This window comes from Solanum lycopersicum, chromosome 9, assembly GCF_036512215.1.
Source record: "Solanum lycopersicum chromosome 9, SLM_r2.1".
NCBI lineage: Eukaryota > Viridiplantae > Streptophyta > Magnoliopsida > Solanales > Solanaceae > Solanum > Solanum lycopersicum.
Window position 1 is genome coordinate 63310516 of NC_090808.1, and position 23094 is coordinate 63333609.

General features: G+C 30.1%; 2 protein-coding genes and 2 non-coding genes across 4 annotated transcripts; 3 read left to right on the plus strand and 1 right to left on the minus strand.

Moving 5' to 3' along the window:
* Positions 1-2631: 2631 nt before the first annotated feature.
* TRNAS-UGA (transfer RNA serine (anticodon UGA)) lies at positions 2632-2713 on the plus strand. The gene has a single exon. It is a non-coding gene; the product is annotated as a tRNA-Ser (tRNA).
* A 7661-nt stretch (positions 2714-10374) lies between these two features.
* On the plus strand, positions 10375-13713 carry LOC101265861 (uncharacterized). The gene is made up of 4 exons (XM_004247434.5): positions 10375-11744; positions 12722-12929; positions 13023-13152; positions 13230-13713. Exons 1-4 carry the CDS (start codon positions 10861-10863, stop codon positions 13490-13492), a joined length of 1485 nt encoding a protein of 494 aa, XP_004247482.1. The 5' UTR covers positions 10375-10860; the 3' UTR covers positions 13493-13713.
* Positions 13714-14110: 397 nt separating this feature from the next.
* On the plus strand, positions 14111-14183 carry TRNAV-UAC (transfer RNA valine (anticodon UAC)). Its single transcript has one exon. It is a non-coding gene; the product is annotated as a tRNA-Val (tRNA).
* A 4387-nt stretch (positions 14184-18570) lies between these two features.
* On the minus strand, positions 18571-22478 carry ST3 (protein st3). The gene is made up of 18 exons (NM_001246953.2): positions 22273-22478; positions 22048-22110; positions 21386-21475; positions 21228-21287; positions 21071-21136; positions 20912-20977; positions 20605-20680; positions 20450-20514; positions 20270-20362; positions 20107-20187; positions 19932-20016; positions 19760-19803; positions 19608-19670; positions 19465-19524; positions 19320-19373; positions 19175-19234; positions 18990-19104; positions 18571-18898 (listed from the first exon to the last, which is right to left on the minus strand). The coding sequence occupies exons 1-18, from the start codon at positions 22453-22455 to the stop codon at positions 18780-18782; spliced, it is 1443 nt and encodes a 480-aa protein (NP_001233882.2). The 5' UTR covers positions 22456-22478; the 3' UTR covers positions 18571-18779.
* Positions 22479-23094: the final 616 nt, after the last annotated feature.

Sequence of the window (23094 nt, forward strand, 5' to 3'; positions counted from 1 at the left end):
ATATTAATATCTCTGTGTAGTGATTTACTTGTGGTCTATGGTAGATTCTATAAAGTTTTCTAACATCGGTTTCTAATTTACCTTTATTATTAACTAAAGTCATTTTTTAATATAATTAAATTTAGGAAAAGTTACGCGAATGAGTAAATCAATACTAGTTAATTAGATAACATAGATATAGTTTGAATTAACTACAGCTCATAACATACTTTAAGTTGTAATTACATCATTTATCTCCCCAGTCTCGCCTTTCTCCTCTTTTATACATATACAAATACAAATTAAACATATACATATATACTTATATGACATACATATAAATACAATTAGTCTCTCTCCTTTCTCTATCCTCTCTTGCTGGCCTCTCTCCTCCCTCTCTAATCTCACTCTCCAGATATGCAAATTATATGTATACTGGTTACATATATACAATTATCTGACAGATATACATATAAAATTTGTCTCTCTCCACTCTCTGTCCTATCTCGCTCGTCTCTCTCCTCCCTATTCCATATCTCTTGCCTCTCTTCTCTATCTTCCAATATCGCTCTTCAGATTTTCAAATAAATGTGTATATATCAGTTACATATATATAATTATTTGACAGATACACATATATAATTTGATATATATACATATACAATTCAACATATATACGTATACAATTAGCCCCTCTCACCTCACTCACTAGCCTCTTTCCTCCCTCTCCCAACCCGTTCGCCTCTCTCCACTCTATAACATGTAGGTATAAATCGTAATTAGCAAACTATAGCTATGGAGCATAATTAACTTATTCTTGAGTGGCAATAAGCGAAAGTTTCCCTTTAATTTATTAATATAGTAAAATAATTATTTTATTTATTATTTTTTTTAAGCATGTCAAATCAATATAAAACAGGTAAAATGGACGGAAGAAGTATTCAATTATGTTTGGCTCTGATGCAGCATATATTTTGTCCCAATTACGGTGAAGTCATTTGACTCAACGAAATTTAAACATAAAAAGGATAAGACTTTTGAAATTTAACCATTTCTTTAAGATGGAATAATAGAATTTGAAGCTTAATGTCAAACTGATACTAAACTAGAGCATTATCATTACCTTTCAGATTGACAAAAAAAGAAAAATTAAGTGTTTAAGAAAACTTATACTATTTAATTATTTATAATAGTTATAGTTTGTTATAATTATCACTCGCGACTAATATTAATTATTAATTATTAATTATTAATTATGTGGGTTGACTTCGAGTTGTATGATTAGCCACATTTGTATAATTCGCAACTAACAATTCTTCGTCTGATTTGTATTTGTATACGATGATTTATATTTGTATATGATAATTATTTCTTTAATTTTTCAGATTTATCGCCATATACATTCAATCTTTTTGTCTATAACTTTTTATAGTTTGTACAAATATGTTTCAGATTTTGTATACTATAATTTATATAATGTAATTTGTGTAATATATTTGTATAACTGTTTAAAGTTTATATGTTTATGTTTGTATCAATTCGTTATTTCAAATATTTGTATAATTTCAGACTTTATATTATTCAATTATACAAAAACACACGAATTATACAAATGAGATGCGAATTATACAAATTATTTTCCTCTCTCGCTCGCCTCTCTCCTCCCTCTTCTAGTATCGATAGCCTCCCTCCTCCCTCTTCAAATCTCACTTGCCACATACACATACATATGTATAATATATAATTATCTAACCCATATATATATATATATAGACACACACACACACACACATACACAATCCACCTCTTTCTCACTCGCTGTCCTCACTCGTTCGCCTCTCTTATTTCTCTCTCAATATCGCTCGCATTTTTCTTCCTTATAACATGTAACTACGATTTCGTAATTATCACACTATATCTATGAAGTGTAATTAGACTACTTTTGAGTGGCAGAAAACATCTCGAACTTGATAAAGTAAACATTCCTTTTTAAGGAAAGTGATCCTCTCGCTTTATTTTGTTTGTATTACTTTTTTCTAATCCATTTTTTTTAAAAAAAGAACTTTTTTGTTTGAAAATTTTTTGAAATTAACTCTCTATTCGACATAATATTTAAGACACAAAATTTTAAAATCTTCTTTACTTTTGAACTTTGGGCGTGTTTGTGTGAAAGAAAATATTTTTCTTGGACAACAAGTGAATTTCTAACTTATTTTCATGTTTGATTAGTGAGTATAAAATTTTCTAGATATTTTATAAAAATCTTTCGTCGGTGAATGAAAAACATTTTTCAGAAAATATTTTTTGTTTTTGGCTTGAGACTAGAAAATAATTTTTTAAAAAAGTAACTTCTGACCTGAAAACTAACCCCAATAATCGATCTAGGATCCAACCTTGACACCCGAACTAGGACATGACCCAGGCAACCATTCCAAAATTTGACCTTAAGATATGACCCGAACTTCAAACCCTAAAATACTTTTCAAGAAAAAATAAAATTGCATGGTGCCAGGGGTGGCGTAAAAAATGATATTTTAACATACTTTTCAAAAAAACATTCTTTGTTTTTTAGAAATTGACCAAACCAATAAATATCCCAGTAAAAACAATTTTAGGTTATATATTATTTCAATGGTGAACAAAGGAACATATGTCGATATGTCCGAGTGGTTAAGGAGACAGACTTGAAATCTGTTGGGCTTCGCCCGCGCAGGTTCGAACCCTGCTGTCGACGATTTTTTTCTCTCTTTTTTCTGTTTCTGTTTGTATAGGTATATCGGAAATTGTATATGTATATCGATTATGGCAAGAGAGATTGGGGAAGGGAGGAGAGAGGCGAGCGAGATATTTGTATATTATATTATATATAGGTTAGTCGCAATAACCTATATATTATAATTATAATTATCACTTGCGACTATATTATAATTATAATTATCACTTGCGACTAACAAATATATTAGTTGCAAGTGATTATTAAGTAATATAAATTTACTTAACCGCGTAATTTTTTCTATTAAAATATTATATGAACAATCCTATAAAATTCAACTCAAATATCAAATTAACAATAAGAAGAAGAAGAAGAAAATGGTTAAAGTTCATCTAGTTTGAATTTGAAGTGATAATATTTTTGCTTTCTTAATTACATATATAGATTTGGTTATAATAAAAATAACTTTTGTTGAAACAGTTTCTTGTATTAAAACGTTATTTTGAATTTTGTGATTTTAAAATATTAAATTATATATATATATATATATATATATATATATATATATATATATATATATATATATATATTAAAAAAATAATTAAAGATTATACTCTAGCAGAAGAGTTATGAAAACCTGATTTACGTGCTGTTATTAAAGTACTCAGCAAGGTCAAAGAAGCACAGGATTAATATTAATGCATAATGTAACAAATTTTCTAATGTAACAAATATTCTTTATCATTTTTTGTAGGCTAATCAATTGAACTATTTTTTTAAAAAAAAACAGGTTTTAAGGACATTTGCAGAAGAAGTAGAACTTTTATTTAATTAGAACATATGATGGCGCTCAAAGTTTCTAATTATTTGTTGTGTTTATTTTTACTCGCCTATTTTTGAAATTTCTAATTTTAAAAAAATAATTAATATGAGTATTTAATCATCTTGCTCATATTAATTCATGTACAGTGGGGCTCATTAGGTTGGAAAATAATTATTTTGTGATTATCTCAAGATTGTTATCACACTTTTACGTTCGATAAAAATAAGAAAAATTTATATAAATAGGTAGTAAAATTTAAAATAATTACATGTTCATATCTCAATTCAAAGTAAGTCAAAAATATCATTACAGCTCATACCTTCATTCATTAAGGTTGATAGTTTTGATTTAACTGATATCAAATTAGTATCATTTATTGTATTGATATTATTCAAATCAATATATATCTATTGAATTAGTATCATCAATGTTTCTTATTTAGAAATTACTCATTAGTTAACAATACTATAAGAGTATATATATATTGTTGTGGTATCATATAAGTTTTTTGTTCAGAAATTACTCATTAGACAGTGATCCTATAAGAGTATATGTATATTGTTGTGATATCATTAAGGTATCTTGTTCAGAAATTATTCATTAGTCAATGATAATATAAGAGTATTTATATATTTTTACAGTATCATTAAGGTTTCTTATTTAGAAATTACTCATTAGTCAATGATACTTGGGAAAAGAGACAAATATACCCTTGAACTATCATAAATGGTATGCAAATACCCTCCATCATACTTTTGGGTCATTGGTGCCCCGACATTCTAAAACTAGAGCATATATACCTTTTATATTAACAGACATACAGGTGTCATAATTTCTCCACAAATCCAACATTTATTAAATATTCGATCAATTAATAAGATTGTGTCACATGCTTTCTATTTAGTCTTCCGTTAGAATGAAGGGCATATATACTCTGATTTTCCAATGGTAGTGACACCAAATTCCCAAAAGTATGATGGAGGGTACCTAGATCACTTACAATAGTTTGAGGGAAAAAAGTTATCCTTATATATACTCTTATATTATCATTGATTAATGAGTAATTTCTAAATAAGAAATCTTTATGATATCAATACTTTGTGTGTGTGTATATATATATATATAGATTTGTTATTAATTAAGAGAATAAATTTTAATTCCACCAATACAATATATAATATTGATTAAGTATCAATTAAGTGAAATTATCAACATTAATGAGAATATGTTTGTAATTACTTAGCGGGACATGAATATATGTTTGTAATTATTTTACTTTTATAAGATATTGCTTAGTTTTCCCTAATAATAACACTGTAATTTTGTGATTAATTGTCTCTCAATTTTATCAAATTAAAATGTGATAAGTTTATCATAAAATTAAATTACAAAAATAATTAGTTATCCCTTATCACTTGTCCCTTACATCAAACAAATTCTTACGTTCAAAAAATAATTTGAAAAATAAATAATTAATATCAAAAATAAAATAATTTTTAATTATCATTTTGTAATATATTAAAAAAATTATTTTAAAAATATTAGATAATAAAAATAAACGAAAGGAATAATAGTAAAAGCAATCTTCAAAGCATATTAATTAGAAGAATTAATGTTGCATGTGCCTTCGTGCTTGAAAGGTACATCCCTGCCTTTATTTATTTTTTTGAACCATCACAAAAGAAGTTTTTTTGAAATTTGTTGTCGAGATAAACTTATGATGACTAGTTTGTTTAGGAGTAGATTTATGATTACTCTTTTTTGTTTTAAAATAATTATTCTGTTTAGTTTTTCAAAACTAATTTAATTAATTTTTAAAGTCAAATGTTAAATAAAATAATTCATGTTTGTTCTCATTCTTATTTCTTAATCTCATTTTCTGTCACTCTAAAGTTCTAAATATATAAGAGTACCATTCCGTTAAAATATACCAAAAAATGAAAAAATATTACATAGATAAAAACAATGAAATAACCATAAATGTAGTGGTAAATGATAATTCTATCATTTTAACTTCAAGTTTTAACTTCGAATTTTAAATTCGTCTCTTTTATTATTAGAGGAAATATGCTTGGGGCCGATGCCTTTATTATTATAACATATAGAAAGTTACCTTTCTAAGGTCACATGATTTATAATAATGATATATACTTTGAAAAGGAAACATCCTTCAAAACATGAGCTGGAAAAATCTTAGTTAGTTAGACCTTGGTTTCCACTTTAACACAATGTCTCTTTCTCTCTCTCAATTATTAGTACTATATTAAAGGATACATCAAATTAAATCATCGTACGGTGATGAAAGTGTTTCACCTTTAATCAAAGATTTTCAGTTTGAGTCGATAAAAAACTTATTGGAAGTGTCACCCCAAATACGAGGGGGGTTAGTACTTTTAATAAAGGAAATTAAAATTTGTAGAAATCGATACACGAACTAATCAAAGGGGATTCAACATCATTTACTATATATACATAAAAAATGATTTTAATCTTATATAACTAGTAATATTTTTTGCCGATGGGGGCGAATGATTTCCCTAACAATATGTTGGCTTCGCCCCTCCCTAAATGAACCCACGCAGTGCGCGATCTGAATTTAATTGAAGCTCTAATGTGGACTTCGAACACCAAATAAAATCACTTATACTCTCATAATCTTTTGTTTTAAGAAATATTGATATACAAACTATTGATGTAAAATTCGATACTAAACAATGACTAGCTAAAATTTATAAGCTTCAAATTTTGATTTTTCGTCATTATGTGTTATTTTAAGGCCCAACAAGAATCATTAGGGTTGGAAGATAGCTGTGATAAGCCTCTTTAAAGTGTGAAAGAAGATCTTAGTTAAATGAAATGATTAATTAATTATTATATGTAACGAGAAGGGGAATCTTGAAAAGCCACAAGCATACAAAAGAGGCAGCCAGAATAAGAGCTGTCTTCTCGTTTTTCATAATCAGTGTCTTATCTAGTTGTAAAATAAATTAAATTAAATTAAATACATGCATATGGAAAATCCACTCTAAATCATTATAGTTGTTATGCAATAATGTAAAATGGGGACCAATTTTTGTAACGCCTCTTAGATGTAAAAATATCGTTGATGTGCGAATGATATCTCATCGTAAAGGATTCAGTAAACATCTTAAAATTTAGTAACATAAGACAATTAATTGAATGGTTATTGGCTTTATCGGAGGAGTGTGAAATCAATAATGTGTAATTGTTGTCTGCTTGACACCTACTACTTACTAAAAGTCTAGTCTCTCTCACGTCCAATTTCGATCTCTAACTAACTTACTTAATAGACTAGGCAGGCCGAAGTAGAGATAAAACTCTAATTCCTATCTTAAGAACTTGACTCAAAAGAGAAAAAAGATCGGTGGTTAGTAGAAAACAACCATCGGACCGAATTTATCGTAAAATTGAGATTATTTTGTTTCTTTCTTTATTCTTTATTAGAGAAGGGCTCGGAGGGCAGACTGGTAAGAAGGCCAACTATATATGGGGCGAACCAAAAAAATTGAACCTAAAAAATGTTACATGTGTGAGAGAAATATATAACTGTAGAAGTGTTTATAGTTTGAATACATATAATTTTAATAACAGTCAAAATCAAATTAATTTAGTCAATTTTTAAATTATTAAATTAAATAAAATTAAATATAGTATACATTTATGGATTGGATTAAAATTGAGTTTGATTCATTATTGTACATTTATATATTAATCATACATAAAAGAGAACTCTCTTTTGTCTACTATTGTTTCTTGATATTACAGAAACAAGTGACAGAATTTTATTAGATAACATATTATATTATTTCAGTAAAATATGGCTAGGGCGAAATTTTCTCTCCTTATATATATAAATTATTCTTTTAGCAAAGTACATGAAATGTATATTTAATTTGTTTCCTCAATAAACGCAAAGAGCAAAGTTAAAAATAATAATAATGATAATAAACCTTCATTGTGGATTTGTGGTGAAATAAAACAAAACCATAAGCGCGAGACAAATCAAATATACTCGTGACGTATTATTTATCCAAATCTAAATACTCGTCCCATTTTGTTTGTTTGTTTGGGGAGTACCGCTTAAACTTATAAATCTAATGTAAATTATGTGTATGTTTGCATTGATACAAAAATGTTTTTTTAGTTTTTTTAATATTTAATTTGAAAAATATTATTTATATGAAAACAAGTTTCTTAAAAGCGAAAGAAAAATGACTTTACTGACTAAATAGAAAGAAAACAAGTTTCACAAGAATGATATTTCATATTGATCATGAATTTGTTTTTCCCTCTCGTATCTCATCTTCACTCCACTCATATATGATCTAGCTTCGGCCCAATCGTCATTAGTGGCAGAATCAGAATTTTTAATAAGGAGGTTTAAAATCTTAAGAAATAGACACACAAAATAGCCGAAGGAGGTTCGATATTTACGGTATATATCTTAAAAAATTACTTTAACCACATATAATATTTTACTTTTCCACCAAAGAGGGTTAGGATGAACTCCCTAGCAACTGATCGTCACTATCACATACCCTTACTCCCAGAGACGGATCTACATAATAGGATTGGGGTGCACATGTGCCTGTTAATTGTGGAACAATGATGTATATATATGTACATTTATTTTGAGAAATAGAGAGACACGAGAAGCATAAGTGTCCTTGTGTCGTTAGTACAAGCTAGAGGGTTCACCTACGAGATCATGTTTTTAATCCAAGTATAGAACCTTTTTATTATTGTATTCAAAATGTTTAGCTTAGATATCATATTTAGTCATTTGGTGCATCCAAAGACTTCAAATCTTTAATTTGCCTCTGCTTACTCTTAACTACCACTTCCTATAGTATTTGTCTAGATTATATATACATAGTTTAAATAATTATTTTTTACCCAACCTACGTTATGATTTTGAATTTCTATTGAAATTACTTTTTAATATTTTCTTAGTGTCGAATTGGTCCAAAATTGCTTATTGTCCTGCATTATTTTATTTACGTTGTATTAATTTGTGTGGTAACGAATTTATGAAGGGCCTCGTCGTGTAACATTAGTTACATTAGTTGACGTATCCAGTAGTGGAAAAAGACTAATTGATTATAACTATTCTTTTATTTTTCTTTTGTTGCTTTCATTACTAAATACTAATTAATGCCAATATATTCTTTGTTGTTTTATTATATAAAAAATAATAACATGTACCAATAATTTTATGATGGATTCTGCATATGACCATTGGGTCCACTGGTCAACTCGTATTAAATCAAAAAAAGATTGATCAATATTTTTAGCATGAAGAAGACGTAACCATTCCTATAAATATATTAACAAATTTGTAACTAATGGATCATAAAAGGGATAACAAAATGCGAATTAAATTCTTCCTTTCTCTAATGGGAAGAATCCCATTTCAATTAAAGACATAATTTTTACGGTCCACTCCATCGTACAATTGAAAATAATTATACAATATTTTAAATTTCGAAAATCAAAAAAAATTATTTTCATTTTTAAAATTCGAAAGATATCGCGAAAAATATTATTTGATATTTTGTCTTTGCATTGGAGAGTAGTGCCCGCCGGGTTTTGGGTGACGTGGCTTTCCCAGCAAGAAAACATCTCCTCGCTGTTACATTATCATTTGTATTGACTATATATATAAATGTTTTGACTCACTTTACTAGTAATTATAATAAGTATTTTACTGTACTTGTAAGTTAAATAATATTGACCTAATATCGATTAATTTTGACTCATTTTATTAGAAATTTACATTGAGCCTTATTTGTTTTCATTAAAATTAAGTGGTTTGAATTTTAATATACACATAAATTTTAAAATTTGTATTAATATCCGAGTGTTTCACATCTGAATATTAAAATGTGATTTCTAAATCTGAACAATAAATAACTAATGTTGTTTATTTTCAATATCTGTGAAAGTGATATTGAACATTATATTAATAAAATATTATGAAATTTTCATTTTAACAAAATATATCATTTGATTAAAAAAAATGAAAATTTTTAATAATCATGATTTGGGTACTATTTTTTAATTCGAAAACCTTGATAAATAACAATAATATTTTTGGTGTATTGTTGTTTATCAAGGTTTTTGAATTAAAAAATAGTACCCAAATCATGATTATTAAAACTTTTCAATTTTTTTAATCAAATGATATATTTTGTTGAAATGAAACTTTTTATAATATTTTATCAATATAATGTTCAATTTCACTTGCACTTTCAGATATCGAAAACAAACAACATTATTATTCAGTGTTCAGATTTAGAGACCACATCTTAATATTCAGATGTGTATTCAGATCAAAACAATTAAATCTTAATGTAAATTTTAATATTCAAATGTATATCCCGATTCGAACCTCTTAATCTTAATGAAAACACATGAGGCCTTAATGTTGTTAATACGCAATAGGATTTAGACTTCCATTAAGTGCAAAGAAATGAAGATTCATTTCATTATACGCGGGTCTAGTACAGTTCCAAATAATTTTGTTCATCAAAAGTCACATAAACAGAACGATAATCTAATATTTTATAATTAGTGTATGTTAATAGTTAAATCATGTTTTCTTATAATATTATTTATTTCGTTAATAATATGTTAGTCGTATTCTGTTATACGTTTTCGATAAGGATAATTACATCAAGAAAAGACTAACATTGACATTGAAATACACCAAATTTATTAAAAAATTATAGACACGACGAATGGATTAGGAGGGAGTAGTTGAGTTTATTCAGAACCTTTATTCTAATCATTATTGTTTTTTTAATATAAAGTCTAAAGAGACATATCTCTTCTGTCCAATAAACTCTCTGCCCTCTCACCCACCCACCCACCTATCCTCTTGTGGGTAGTCAACCACCCCACCTCTCTCTCTAAAGAAACATTATAATTTATTAATGCGAATAACATGAGATATTGAATTTGAGTCTTGAATATAAAAAAGTACGAAAAAACCTTTGAAATATGGCCTACTACAAGAAACCCATAAAAGTAAGAAACATTGCCATTTGTCTTTTCTCTAACTTGTTAACAGAAAATTTAATTTTCATCAAACAGAAATCCCCAAAAATAACTGCCACGTGTCACCTGACTATTCTCCATTTAGACTCGTTACAGTCCTAAACTCTATCAAACATTTTTAAAAATTTTCATATCGGAATAAGAGATCGTATTCATTCCGTCAGAGACATATGAATATGAATTGATCATAATACTTATATTTAGTGCAAGTATATCACTCTTTTCTCTTCAGTCAACCATTTCTGTCAAATCCAATTTCTAAGTCATGCTTAGAGTCCTCAACGAAAAGCTGAAGCGCCTCTGTTTTAGTCTCCGGTGGCCAATACGCTGCCGTTCAAAGAACAAAATCAAAATTACTGTGAAAAAACTGGGAAAATCAAATTCAAGTTCTCATTCACAAATTGATCCGTCAAATTCAAATGGGTCAGCAGCAATTCATCCAAGTAATGGCGAATTGAATCGTTCTAAAACTGGACGAACCATACGAGTAGCTACATTTAATGCTGCGCTTTTCTCCATGGCGCCCGCACTTCCAAGGAGTAGTTCTGATAGATCAGCTAGTTTTGATTTTGAAAATGATGAATTTTCGAATTCAAAAGCTAGTAAAATGAGTGATTACTATAATTTAAGAGTGAAATCAGCGAATGATCGACCTAAGAGTATACTCAAACAATCACCTCTTCATCCGACGAAAGAAACAGATACGCTTTTGTTGAAAAGACAAAATTTCTCGAAATCGAAGTTAAGGGTTTCGATTAATTTACCAGATAATGAAATATCTCTGAAGAAAAGTGGGCAATTGAGGATTTTGGGATGTGATAGTGAGAGGTTTTCAGGGAGTGGGATATGTAGAGGAAAATCTCCGTTAAGGTCTACTGTGAGTATGCCTCGAATTGATTGTCAAAGCTATAGAATTACGAGAAGTGTTCTTGAAGTATTGAGAGAATTGAATGCGGATATTCTGGCTTTGCAAGATGTTAAAGCAGAGGAAGAGAAAGGTATGAAGCCGTTATCGGATTTAGCTGATGCTTTGGGGATGAATTATGTATTTGCAGAGAGCTGGGCACCTGAATATGGTAACGCTATCATGTCAAAATGGCCAATCAAGTCATGGAATATTCAAAAAATCTTTGATGACTCCGATTTCAGGTAATATATGATTGTATAAATATTTTTTACATCGTCAATGTTGAATGATACAATTCAGTGGTGTTGACAGATTTTCGATCATATAAATTAAAAATTTAACTAAACTGAAACTATGCAAACAGATTTTTCATGGCAGAGCATCTTGTGCTGCAGGAACTTTGTAATTAGTTATTTCATATTTAATTCACATAAGTACTTTATGTGTGATCCATGTTGCACCTTACTGTATTTTTCTATGTCATGACAAACTTATGCCAACCTAAAGTGAAAAATGAATGAATCAATAAAGACATCTAACTCAAAAGTTTTAGCAAAATATAGAAATTATAGCCAGCTAATTTAGCGCGTACAGAGTATTTTATTACTTATGAAGTATAATCTCTCACTAAAGTGACAGAAAATCAGTATTTCTTTTATCAGATACAATAACTTGTTAAGAGCACTTGTATGGTCTAAAACCCCTTATGTAATGTGTGTGTCAAAGTTACTAGTTTTTTTTTTTTTTGGCATTAATTCATAAGCAAACACTCAAACTTAGCTATAGCTGGCGAGTAAACACTCTAACTTTGAGAATGCACATCTAGATACCTCAACTTGGTCTCAATCTAACTTTTCCTAGTTGTATCTCGTGGTCACCTCATGCTGACGTGGAACATAGATGTTTATAGTTGCTCTAGATGATTTTTTTGTAAGTTGGAGTGTTCAACTGACACCGTAACAGAGATGAATCGAGGTGTCTTTATGTTACTAGTTGAGGCCAAGTTTGAGAGTGTTTATGTATTATGTCTTGTTTTACCGCAACTAGTTGAGTTTGGCAGTTCATTTTGCGCAGATCGAAGGATAGTATTCATTTATTTGTCAACATGTATATAAGCACTTGATTCAATTTTACAAGAGAAGCACAGTACTATAGCGCGAAGTGTAGAGAAATTATTGTATCTAAATGGAAGAAGGTTAATCTTTTATGGTGAATGCAGAAATGTTCTGAAGGCAACAATTGACGTTCCTCGAGTTGGAGAATTAAATTTCTTCTGTACACACCTTGATCACTTGGATGAGAATTGGCGAATGAAGCAGATAAATGCAATAATCCAATCATCTGATAAGCCACACATTTTAGCTGGGGGTTTAAATTCTCTTGACGAAACAGATTACTCTACAGAAAGGTGGACAGAAATTGTTAAGGTAAAATACATGACAGATCCCAATTCGAAAAAAAAAGAAAATCAAATCACATATGGCTTCTTTCCTCATTCTGTTTGAATCGTCGTTTTGCAGTATTATGAAGAGATGGGAAAGCCAATACCAAAGTTTGAAGTAATGAAGTATTTGAAGAGTAAAGAATATACAGATGCTAAGGATTTCGCTGGGGAATGCGAGTCTGTTGTCATGATTGCCAAAGGACAGAGTAAGATATTCCTTCTGTTTCAATCTATATGATGATCGTTTTGTATTGTTGGCTCAAATTTTGTTAAAATTATACAGGCGTGCAAGGAACGTGCAAGTATGGAACACGAGTGGATTACATACTTTCATCATCCGATTCACCATACAAGTTTGTTCCAGGATCATACTCGGTTTTCTCCTCGAAAGGAACATCTGATCACCACATAGTGAAAGTTGATTTGGTAAAAGTAGATACTGTTCCTCACGAATACGTCAACAAGAAAAGGCGGGATTCGAAACATAAAGTAGTCAGGATTACTCATTCAAATCCAAACAAGGGTATATGGAAAATAGACACATGAAAAGTAAACATAGGTAGATTGTTAATTATTGTGATTGATGTATGGCTTTATGCTTTCTTCTCTGTTCTTTGTAAAGAAAGATATCTTTTAGGGTGGGAAAAGTGTTGTTTCCACTTCATTACACCTTGCTTTAGAAAAGGAAGATGTAAAAGGAATAGATGACATAATTTATATGACACAACTTGTGATTGAACTACATATCTAAAGCAGTTTGAGCTCAACTACCTATCCAGCTTGATGAATTTGTCGGTTTCTTTAGGATAAGCTCGCCTCAGGCAAATTCAAGATTTGAATTTTATAGGTTCCTATGACACCAATTATTACCGGTAGAAACTCAACTATGTAGGTGTCATTTGGTAGAGTGTATAACAATAGCATTGAATATGGACAGTAATGTTGTAGTAGTTACACAACTTATACACCTTATTTAACACTATTCTTATACACCCTATCAAACGAGCATGTCTCTTAATACATATATAAGGTCTGTGAACCCATAGATTACATTACACATTTCTCAACTAATCATGACAGTGTGCTTACGGTGAAGAATTACCTAGTTTATGTTTGTATACTTTCAGGTTATGAATATTATTAATACTACAAAGTGAAACATAAGTTGCTGTGGTGTAGTGGTTATCACGTTAGTCTTACACACTAAAGGTCCCCAGTTCGATCCTGGGCAGCAACACTTTTTATCTCTTATTTTTTCTTAATTCTTGATGAATTTTCTAAACGAAAGTCCCAATTACTTTTTTTTTTAAAAAAAAATGGGAAGTAGGCTAGAGCTCATAACTCACGTCAATTGAATTTACGTGAATTAAAATGAGTTAAATAAATAGAAAATGCATAAGTAATCCCTCAATCTATTTCCGAAATATCAGTGACAAACTTATACTATATAAAGGTCCTATTACCTCCCCCCCTCCCAATCTTATTCTATAAGTAATTTTCTACCCCTTTTCGGTTTGCTTGCCACTAGCTTGAAAAAAAATGTTAACCAACGTTGAGCCCACAAGATAGTGCCACGTAGGCCGAAAAAATGTAGAAAATTATTTATAAAATAATTTCAGGAGGGTAATAGGACCTTAGTATATATAGTCCAAGTGTGTCTCTGTTGATAAAAAGAAAAAAAAAAGTGTGTCTCTGAGATTCCAAACATAAGTTGAGGGGATACTTGTGCATTATTTCGTAAATAAATAAACAGGTAATTACATAACCTGTTCAAAAGATTATTTGGTTTGAAATAAGCTAAAATAATTCATAACCTAATCACTGGGTGTGCATCGATAGGTTGTGTTCGCTTTTATGTAATATCAGTTCAGTTTATCGATTTTTTATTTTTAAATCGGCTAACCCAATAATAAATCAATAAGACATTTTTATCGGAATCCGGTTTATTGATTTTTTATCATTATCGCTTCTATGTTCGATTTACCCCATAAAAAAATATCCGTAAAATATTATATGACTTCTCGCTTCTCTAAATGATTTGATAAGTGAAACAAGAAAGTTAATGAGAAGGTGCATCCATAAGAGAAAGTATAGTACAAAGGCTATAATTACATGTCATGACCGCTGAAACATAAAATGGGATTTCTTAAGTTAATCAAATTACAGACCTTTACAAACTTGCAAAAGCTACAACTTACAATTACAAACTAAAACTAAAATCAAATAGTCTAATAAGACTAAAATTAAAACTAAAATCAAATAGCTATAATTGTAAACTTAGTCTGAAGTAGGTAGAGCACTAATAATTTGATATAGTTATGATATCTAGTTAGTAATATTTACGAAGGGTAAAGTTATAAATTATTATGGTCTTATTGGATGATCGGCTACCCAATACCGCAATAGTAAAGACCGATATCGAACCAATAACCCAATAACTTTTTCAAAAAAACCCAATAATTCAATAACATTTTTTCAATTTGGTTTATTGGTTAGTTCGATTTTTGCACACTACTTATTAAGTTCTAATTTCTTTAAATACCAAATAAAATTAATGAAAATCTTTTTTTCTTTTATAAAAAACTATACTATTACACAACTACCACTAATTAAATGGAAAAATAACAGAATTTCCACTTTTAAGTTCTCTTATTACTATTATTCCCTATTAGTTTTACAAATCTCCAAAATTTTTTATTTTCACGCATTAGATTAATGTATCAGTGCATCAAATTAATGTATCTCGTGTATCATGTATAAAATGTAATGTATCTTACTTAACGATTAATGTATCTCGCGCATCATATTAATGTATCACCGCTTATATAATTGTATCAGTTTGAGAAATTTCTTTAATTATAAACTTATAAGAGACAAATGGTAATTTTAGTTTCCTTTGCCCTAATTAAATTGCTCTTAACCAACACGAGTTATGATACAGTAATGAGTCTGTTACTCTCCGAAATTTTAAACTCAAAAAAAAAAAAAGTTCACAGTTGGGGCCCACACAATGTAAAGATTATAACCGAAACGGTTAAAACGACTTAGCGCGCGCTTTTTGAATAATTCTTCAGCTTCTTTAATACTTGCAATTTTAATACTACTCGATCAACACTTCATTTTTTATTTCTTTTAACATCGGTTCTTCATTATGGAGAACAAAAACGACGACGAATTCGAATCGATCGAGTCATATCCCATTGATGATTATCATAGTAAGCCTCTACTCAACATTTCATTACATACAATTACAGAAACCCTAGGGTTTGAGAGCTTCAACGAGAAATCAAACTGCAGTTCCGAAGAATTAGATGAACGAAGATCAAGATCAAGATCAAATACAAAATGTACTAGTTCACCTTCACCAACAGTTAGAAATTTCCCGCCACTTTTATTGAGTATGAACGAGAACGGACGGCCAAGATTTGATCTAGAAATAGTGCGGGAAAATGGACGGTTGCAGATTTCAAGTGTGAAAAATAATCGGCCGGAGGTTATTGTTGAACGTATACCTCCAAGTGAAGAAAGTGATGTCCTAGTTCGAATAAAGTTTATCGATGGAAAATCTTCTTCTTCTTCTTCTTCTTCTTCTTCTTCTTCTTCTTCTTCTTCTTCTTCTTCTTCTTCTTCTTCTTCTTCTTCTTCTTCTTCTTCTTCTTCTTCTTCTTCTTCTTCTTCTTCTTCTTCTTCTTCTTCTTCTTCTTCTTCTTCTTCTTCTTCTTCTTCTTCTTCTTCTTCTTCTTCTTCTTCTTCTTCTTCTTCTTCTTCTTCTTCTTCTTCTTCTTCTTCTTCTTCTTCTTCTTCTTCTTCTTCTTCTTCTTCTTCTTCTTCTTCTTCTTCTTCTTCTTCTTCTTCTTCTTCTTCTTCTTCTTCTTCTTCTTCTTCTTCTTCTTCTTCTTCTTCTTCTTCTTCTTCTTCTTCTTCTTCTTCTTCTTCTTCTTCTTCTTCTTCTTCTTCTTCTTCTTCTTCTTCTTCTTCTTCTTCTTCTTCTTCTTCTTCTTCTTCTTCTTCTTCTTCTTCTTCTTCTTCTTCTTCTTCTTCTTCTTCTTCTTCTTCTTCTTCTTCTTCTTCTTCTTCTTCTTCTTCTTCTTCTTCTTCTTCTTCTTCTTCTTCTTCTTCTTCTTCTTCTTCTTCTTCTTCTTCTTCTTCTTCTTCTTCTTCTTCTTCTTCTTCTTCTTCTTCTTCTTCTTCTTCTTCTTCTTCTTCTTCTTCTTCTTCTTCTTCTTCTTCTTCTTCTTCTTCTTCTTCTTCTTCTTCTTGTTGTTGTAAAGAGGAAATTATAATGATCATACAAGAATAGTAGAAAAAGATGATTCTTGAAATGGCAGTTATAGTGATGGATTGATAGTGAGGGTAGATTAGTAATTTTTTTTCTATTACGTAGTATGGATTTTGCATGAAGAATTAATGAATAAATGTGTGTCATGCAAAAATTAAAAAAAATTGTGTTTGTGGTGATCTTGTTTCTTTTAGATAAATGATCTTATTGTGTTTATGGGGAAATATATTTGATTTAGAATTAGTAATATAATGAGGTAAATAATGCTATATAGTATGTGTTTTTAGTATTATTTTGTGGATTTGTTTGATTGAATATGGCATTTGAAAAGAAAAAATTGACTTTTGAAATTTTTCGTTCTATGTTACTATGAGATTTGAAATGGCTATATAATGATGTTGGTAAAAAGCAAAATGAAGTTGGATTATTTTTTGTAGCAGATTTAATCCTTTTTTTTTCTTTTTTAATTTTACATGAAATGGAACAAATGAAGTAGTAGTATTAATTAGTTATAAACGATTAACAAAAGTTGATTTAGTGTAAATATCAGAATGTGATTGCTTATTTTTGATGTCCCTTTTCCTTTTAATTTTCTTTGGTTACTTGATCCATTTAAGAATTTTACCCAACAGGCTAAAAGCTTTTGGCAAAAAATTTCTTTTCATTTTGTTTCGTTTCATTTTGTTGTATATAGTTGACTGTAATTTTATTTGATTTATATGTGTGTCCTACTGAATAAAACAATTAAGATTCCCCAAAGGTGTGCCCAACAATTCCTAACAAAATAAATTAAGCCGAACTCATAACCAGATTTCTAAACTTGTTGAGTTTTTCCCCTCAGGCATCTCAACTACGACATTTTCCTATTGAATCATTGAACCACCCATAATTTGTTCCTTTTAAACATTATTGATTGATTTTGATCGACTTTTCTTTTGTAGATGTCTCCGATTGTGTTCTTATTGTAATGATTTTGACTGAAGGAATGAAGACCAACTGTGTAGTTGGTCTCGTTTGTTTTCTAATAGTTCAAATGACTTGAAATAAAATACAATTATTCTCGAACATTTTCACTATCAACAATTGGACTAATGAGTTCTTAAACAACATATCTATCATCTATCAATACTCCTTACAAAATCTGGTTCCACATCAACAACAGGTGTTTAAAAGGAACAAGTTATGGATGATTCAAAAATAGCATAGTTAAGGTACCTGATGGGAAATACACAACAAGTTTAGAAATCTGTTTATGTATTTGACCAAATAAATACATACTATTCTTCTTTCAGTCTCAATTTATATGGTATATATGTCCGTTTGTTTCACGCAAGAATGTCACTTTAACTTTAAAATTCTCCTTTTTTAAGTGAGATGAATCAATGAGTACAAATGAAAATATGTGATCCATGATACAACAAACACTCAAATGTCTTAAATTTGAGGATGAGAATCAGATCGAATGTAGTTTCAAACGACAACATGAATTGTGTCAACTCTCTCTGATAAAGTAAATTTCAGTACGAAAGATGAATCGATGAAGGCTAAGGTATTTCATGATGCATTGATAGCAGCCTGGATTTGTTCCAAAGTTCTTCCTTTGGTTTCAGGTACTATTTTTATCACAAATAATATGGACAGTGCATTCACTGCAGCATACAGAACGAACGTACCTGAAAAACAGTTAAAATTAACTAATGTTAGTTGAAATATCTCATCTTTAGAAATGATATTTGTGATAATGATTGACGACTGTTTAGTTACCAAAAGAATTCCAGGTCATGAGGAAGTTGAAAGTGTAGGAGCACGCCCATGCTCCGAACCAATTCACTAGTGTTGCAAGGCTCCCAGCAGCACCTTTAATATTTATAGGATATATCTGTACGAAAGGCGTTTCTTAGCCTTAAAAATGTTAGTTGGAGGATTCAGGATGGTATAGATTAACATACCTCTGACATCACAACCCACGGAACTGCTCCCATTCCTACTGAAAAGGAACCGATATAGACCTGGCGTTTGAGAACAAGTATTACATAAACTGAAATGAGGGAGCGTTGGGGTCGGGGACAATTTTAGAAAGGACAGTGATGGTACCAGTATGCCTGTTACAGCAAGTATCGGTGCTGCCTTTATTGCCATTTCATGTCCCTGCAGCTCCAATAATAATTTAATTTTTTTCGTCAAAGAGTTCTTGAGATATATAATAAGAATAGTAAGCAGTTTTGGTTATAATGTTGACCTTCATATAGAATGAGATTCCTGTTAGTATACAGCCTATGACAAGTCCTGTTCCTGAAACCTGCAAGGATATCGCGATGATTATATTCTGTGACTGCAACATGTAATATCCTCAAGAAAATGGTTTTCTTTTCCGAGATGTACCAATAAAAGAGGTTTTCTTCCAGTTCTGTCGATTAAGGCTGCACCCAACGCGGTGATGGGAACCTGATGAAGAAAATAAAGTAAAAAAGTGAATTATCCGTTATAACACCAAGCTTTAAGAGGGAGATATCTAACATCCATAGAGTAGAAACCTGTATAATTGCATAGATTATAGTTCCAATATCAGAGGGGAAACCTGGAAAAGAAATACAATATGGTTAGTGAGGTTTCAAGTTCTAAGCACTATTATAATATTGAATGTCCTGTGTTTCTTATCGCGAGTGTGAACTGATATTTGACAATGAGGGAATGCTACGTACGTACCTGAGGACTCAAATATGCTACCGGTGTAGAAACAGATTCCATTGATTCCACCAAACTGTTGAAACACCATAAGTCCAACTCCCACCTATCCATAGATTTATCACAAGTAAAAATTAACCAACTGTTTCAGCTACCAAAATATCAAAAAAAACAATGTATAGGAAAGGAACTTTACTATAAGTGAGCTCGAGTATCTTCTTTGGAACAAATCAAACAAGTTCACTTTCGGAAGCTTTTCAAGTGTTTCTATATAATCCTGTCACAGACAGATCAGGAAGTCTTAGATGAACTCCGAAAACTGAAAGAAACTGAACTTTGAGCTTTTGAAAACAATGAACCTTGATTTCAGCTGCCTCCTCAGATATATCAGCATCTTTGCCTCGAAGTTTACGTAGTGCAAGTTCAAACTCCTTTTGATGTCCTATTTTTGCCTATTACATATAATCGAAATATTAATGTCATTTTCTTGATTTTACTGACCGTATAAATACTATTAAACATTCGTTTTTCTAACTCACCAACCACCTAGGTGACTCTGGAATGATAAATAGACCGAAAAGCAGAATAGCACATGGAATTAATCCTGGAAAAAGAAAAACAAACTCTTATCGATCATTGAATACGTTGTTCATTGTGGTTATTTCTCTGTATACAACTTGATGCTAAAACAAACCTGTTAACGCCAACGTCCTCCATGTCATCATAGTTCCTATAATGAAGGAAACTGAGACTCCACAACATATCATCAGCTGTCAGTTTAGATACAACAAACAGTCAACAGTATGATAAACAAGAGGCAACCACAACAATATCTACTCCATACCCTATAGAAGTATAGTATATTTCTTTCTCTTTAGCTTATCTTCATTTTATCGAAGACTGAAGTAACCACATTGTTTCAAGTTATCTCAGTGAAACAAACGGTGATATAGACTGCTTGATAAACAATAGAAAAAATACAGATAGCAAGTTCAAGTTACCTGGTTTATGGTTGTCAAAGCTCCTCGTAAATCTTTAGGTGCAATTTCAGCTATAAATACCGGCACCTGATTCATTGTTGTCAAGGTAAATGACAGAACCAAGAAGTTTGAACACATAACTATAGTTGGATATATTAATAAAACAACCGATTAACGTACCACATAAGAGAAAACTCCCATTCCATATCCTGTTGCCAATCTTCCAATGTCCAGAGCAAGTGCTCCCTTGAAGAAGTCAAAAAATAATTATATCAGTTCATAAGACCTAAGAAGCAATTCCTCTGTCGCGAATATGATAAGAAAGCTTGTAATAAACCTGAGCGAAGAAAATAGCTAACCATCCAGCAACACAGAAACCACTTGACATTCTCATTGCCTGTTTGTGTGTTACATATACATACATAATTATCGGGCTGTATAAAGACGATATGTGAACATGGATGATACTGGTGTAAGAATTTTCCCTCTGCTTACCCCTTTGCGACCAATATAATCAGCGATTGGACCACTTGTGATTGCTCCAATCATTGCACCAAATGTCAATATTGAACCAAAGAGCGAGAACTGTATTGCAAAACACATTCAACGTATAGGCCAACAATACAAAAGCACATTCAACGTATAGTCCAATACAACAGCACATTCGATATTCCATTAAGAACGGAAGAATTCCAACCAATGTAGATTCTTGAGTACATCATGTTAGTGTTCTAACACCAGTACAAATACTTCATTCTAATACTAGTTCATTTATCATTTGATCAGCAGAAGTAGTTCATTTTCTAGTAAATCGAATCAAGAATACTCACCTAACCAAGTGAATGAATGAAGGATTTAACTTATATACACTGACACTATACGAATTCTTACACTATCTGTAGTTACCCTATTATAGCATATTGCCTGCCTTATTTACTAATCTCACTTATTATGGATTGTTATAACTTGACACGAAGATTAAGAAAAAAAAAATTCAATTTTATGGTCCTGAACTAAATATATGCAAAATGTACCAAAACATGACACATGAAAAAATTAAAATTAAAAAATGCCAAAAAAGGAAAATATACATTTTTTAAAAAAAAACGAACTAAAAAGAAAAGTAAAACGAACTAAATCTTTTCTCTGAATCTAACCTCTGCTATAGATAAGTTAAGATCCTCTCTGATGGCGGATTGTGTTGGTGATGAATATCCAGCCTGAAAAGGGGGGGAAAATGAAGGATTTAAGTTATACACACTAACAACAATCAAATAAGACAGTTGATTTATCATACGATCACTCAAATAATAAAACAGTTATTCTCTCATAAAAAACGTAACTATTAGTTAAGTAACCGTGTGATGAAGTAGTGAACTTACACAAGATCCAAATGAATATGAACCACAAACAGCCACAAATGTGCTAAGGTAAACCATGCACCTATCTTGTTTCTTCTCATAACATCCATTTTCTTCTTTTACTCTTTTATTTGTTTGAATTATAAGAGGAGTTGTTATTTCTTCATTTACTCTGTTCTCACTTTGCTCTATATCTTCCTTCATAATTTTTTTTCTTCTTTTGCCTTAAAAATATAGAAAATTAAGAAAGAAGATATTTTTAGAGGCAATCAAGAAAAAAAGGGAGTTTATGGATGAGCATCATATGCGTAGTTTATATGCTTGTGGAAAATTTTGCAAATGGTTCATTTTTAGTATTTTAATATATTTAATTTTCTAAAGTTTAATTTAATTAGATCTACATCACAAATAATGTTGGTAATAGTGACTTGGCAGAGACGTGTGAAACTGATTAATGTGACAAAACTAATTTAATTAGCAATTTACCTAAAGAAGATAATTTGTAATTAGGAAATAGGAAAAATTATCAAATCATGATAAACTTGTACATTATATTTACCTAATATAGCGAGAGATTTAAAAAAATTGCTAAAGATAGCGAAAATTTATGATATTTAATATATATATATATATATATATATATATATATAATACAAATAATAGTTTTAGAAGTTTATTATGTATAAGTGATACAATAATTTTACAAATATGTATGGTATTATTGATATAATAATTTGCTCTGAGATAAGAATTCACTTTTTATTTGTTGTTGTGTCACTAATACAGAACAAATTATTATATAATTGACATTGGGTAAATTTCAAAAATTCTCTCTATATTTGA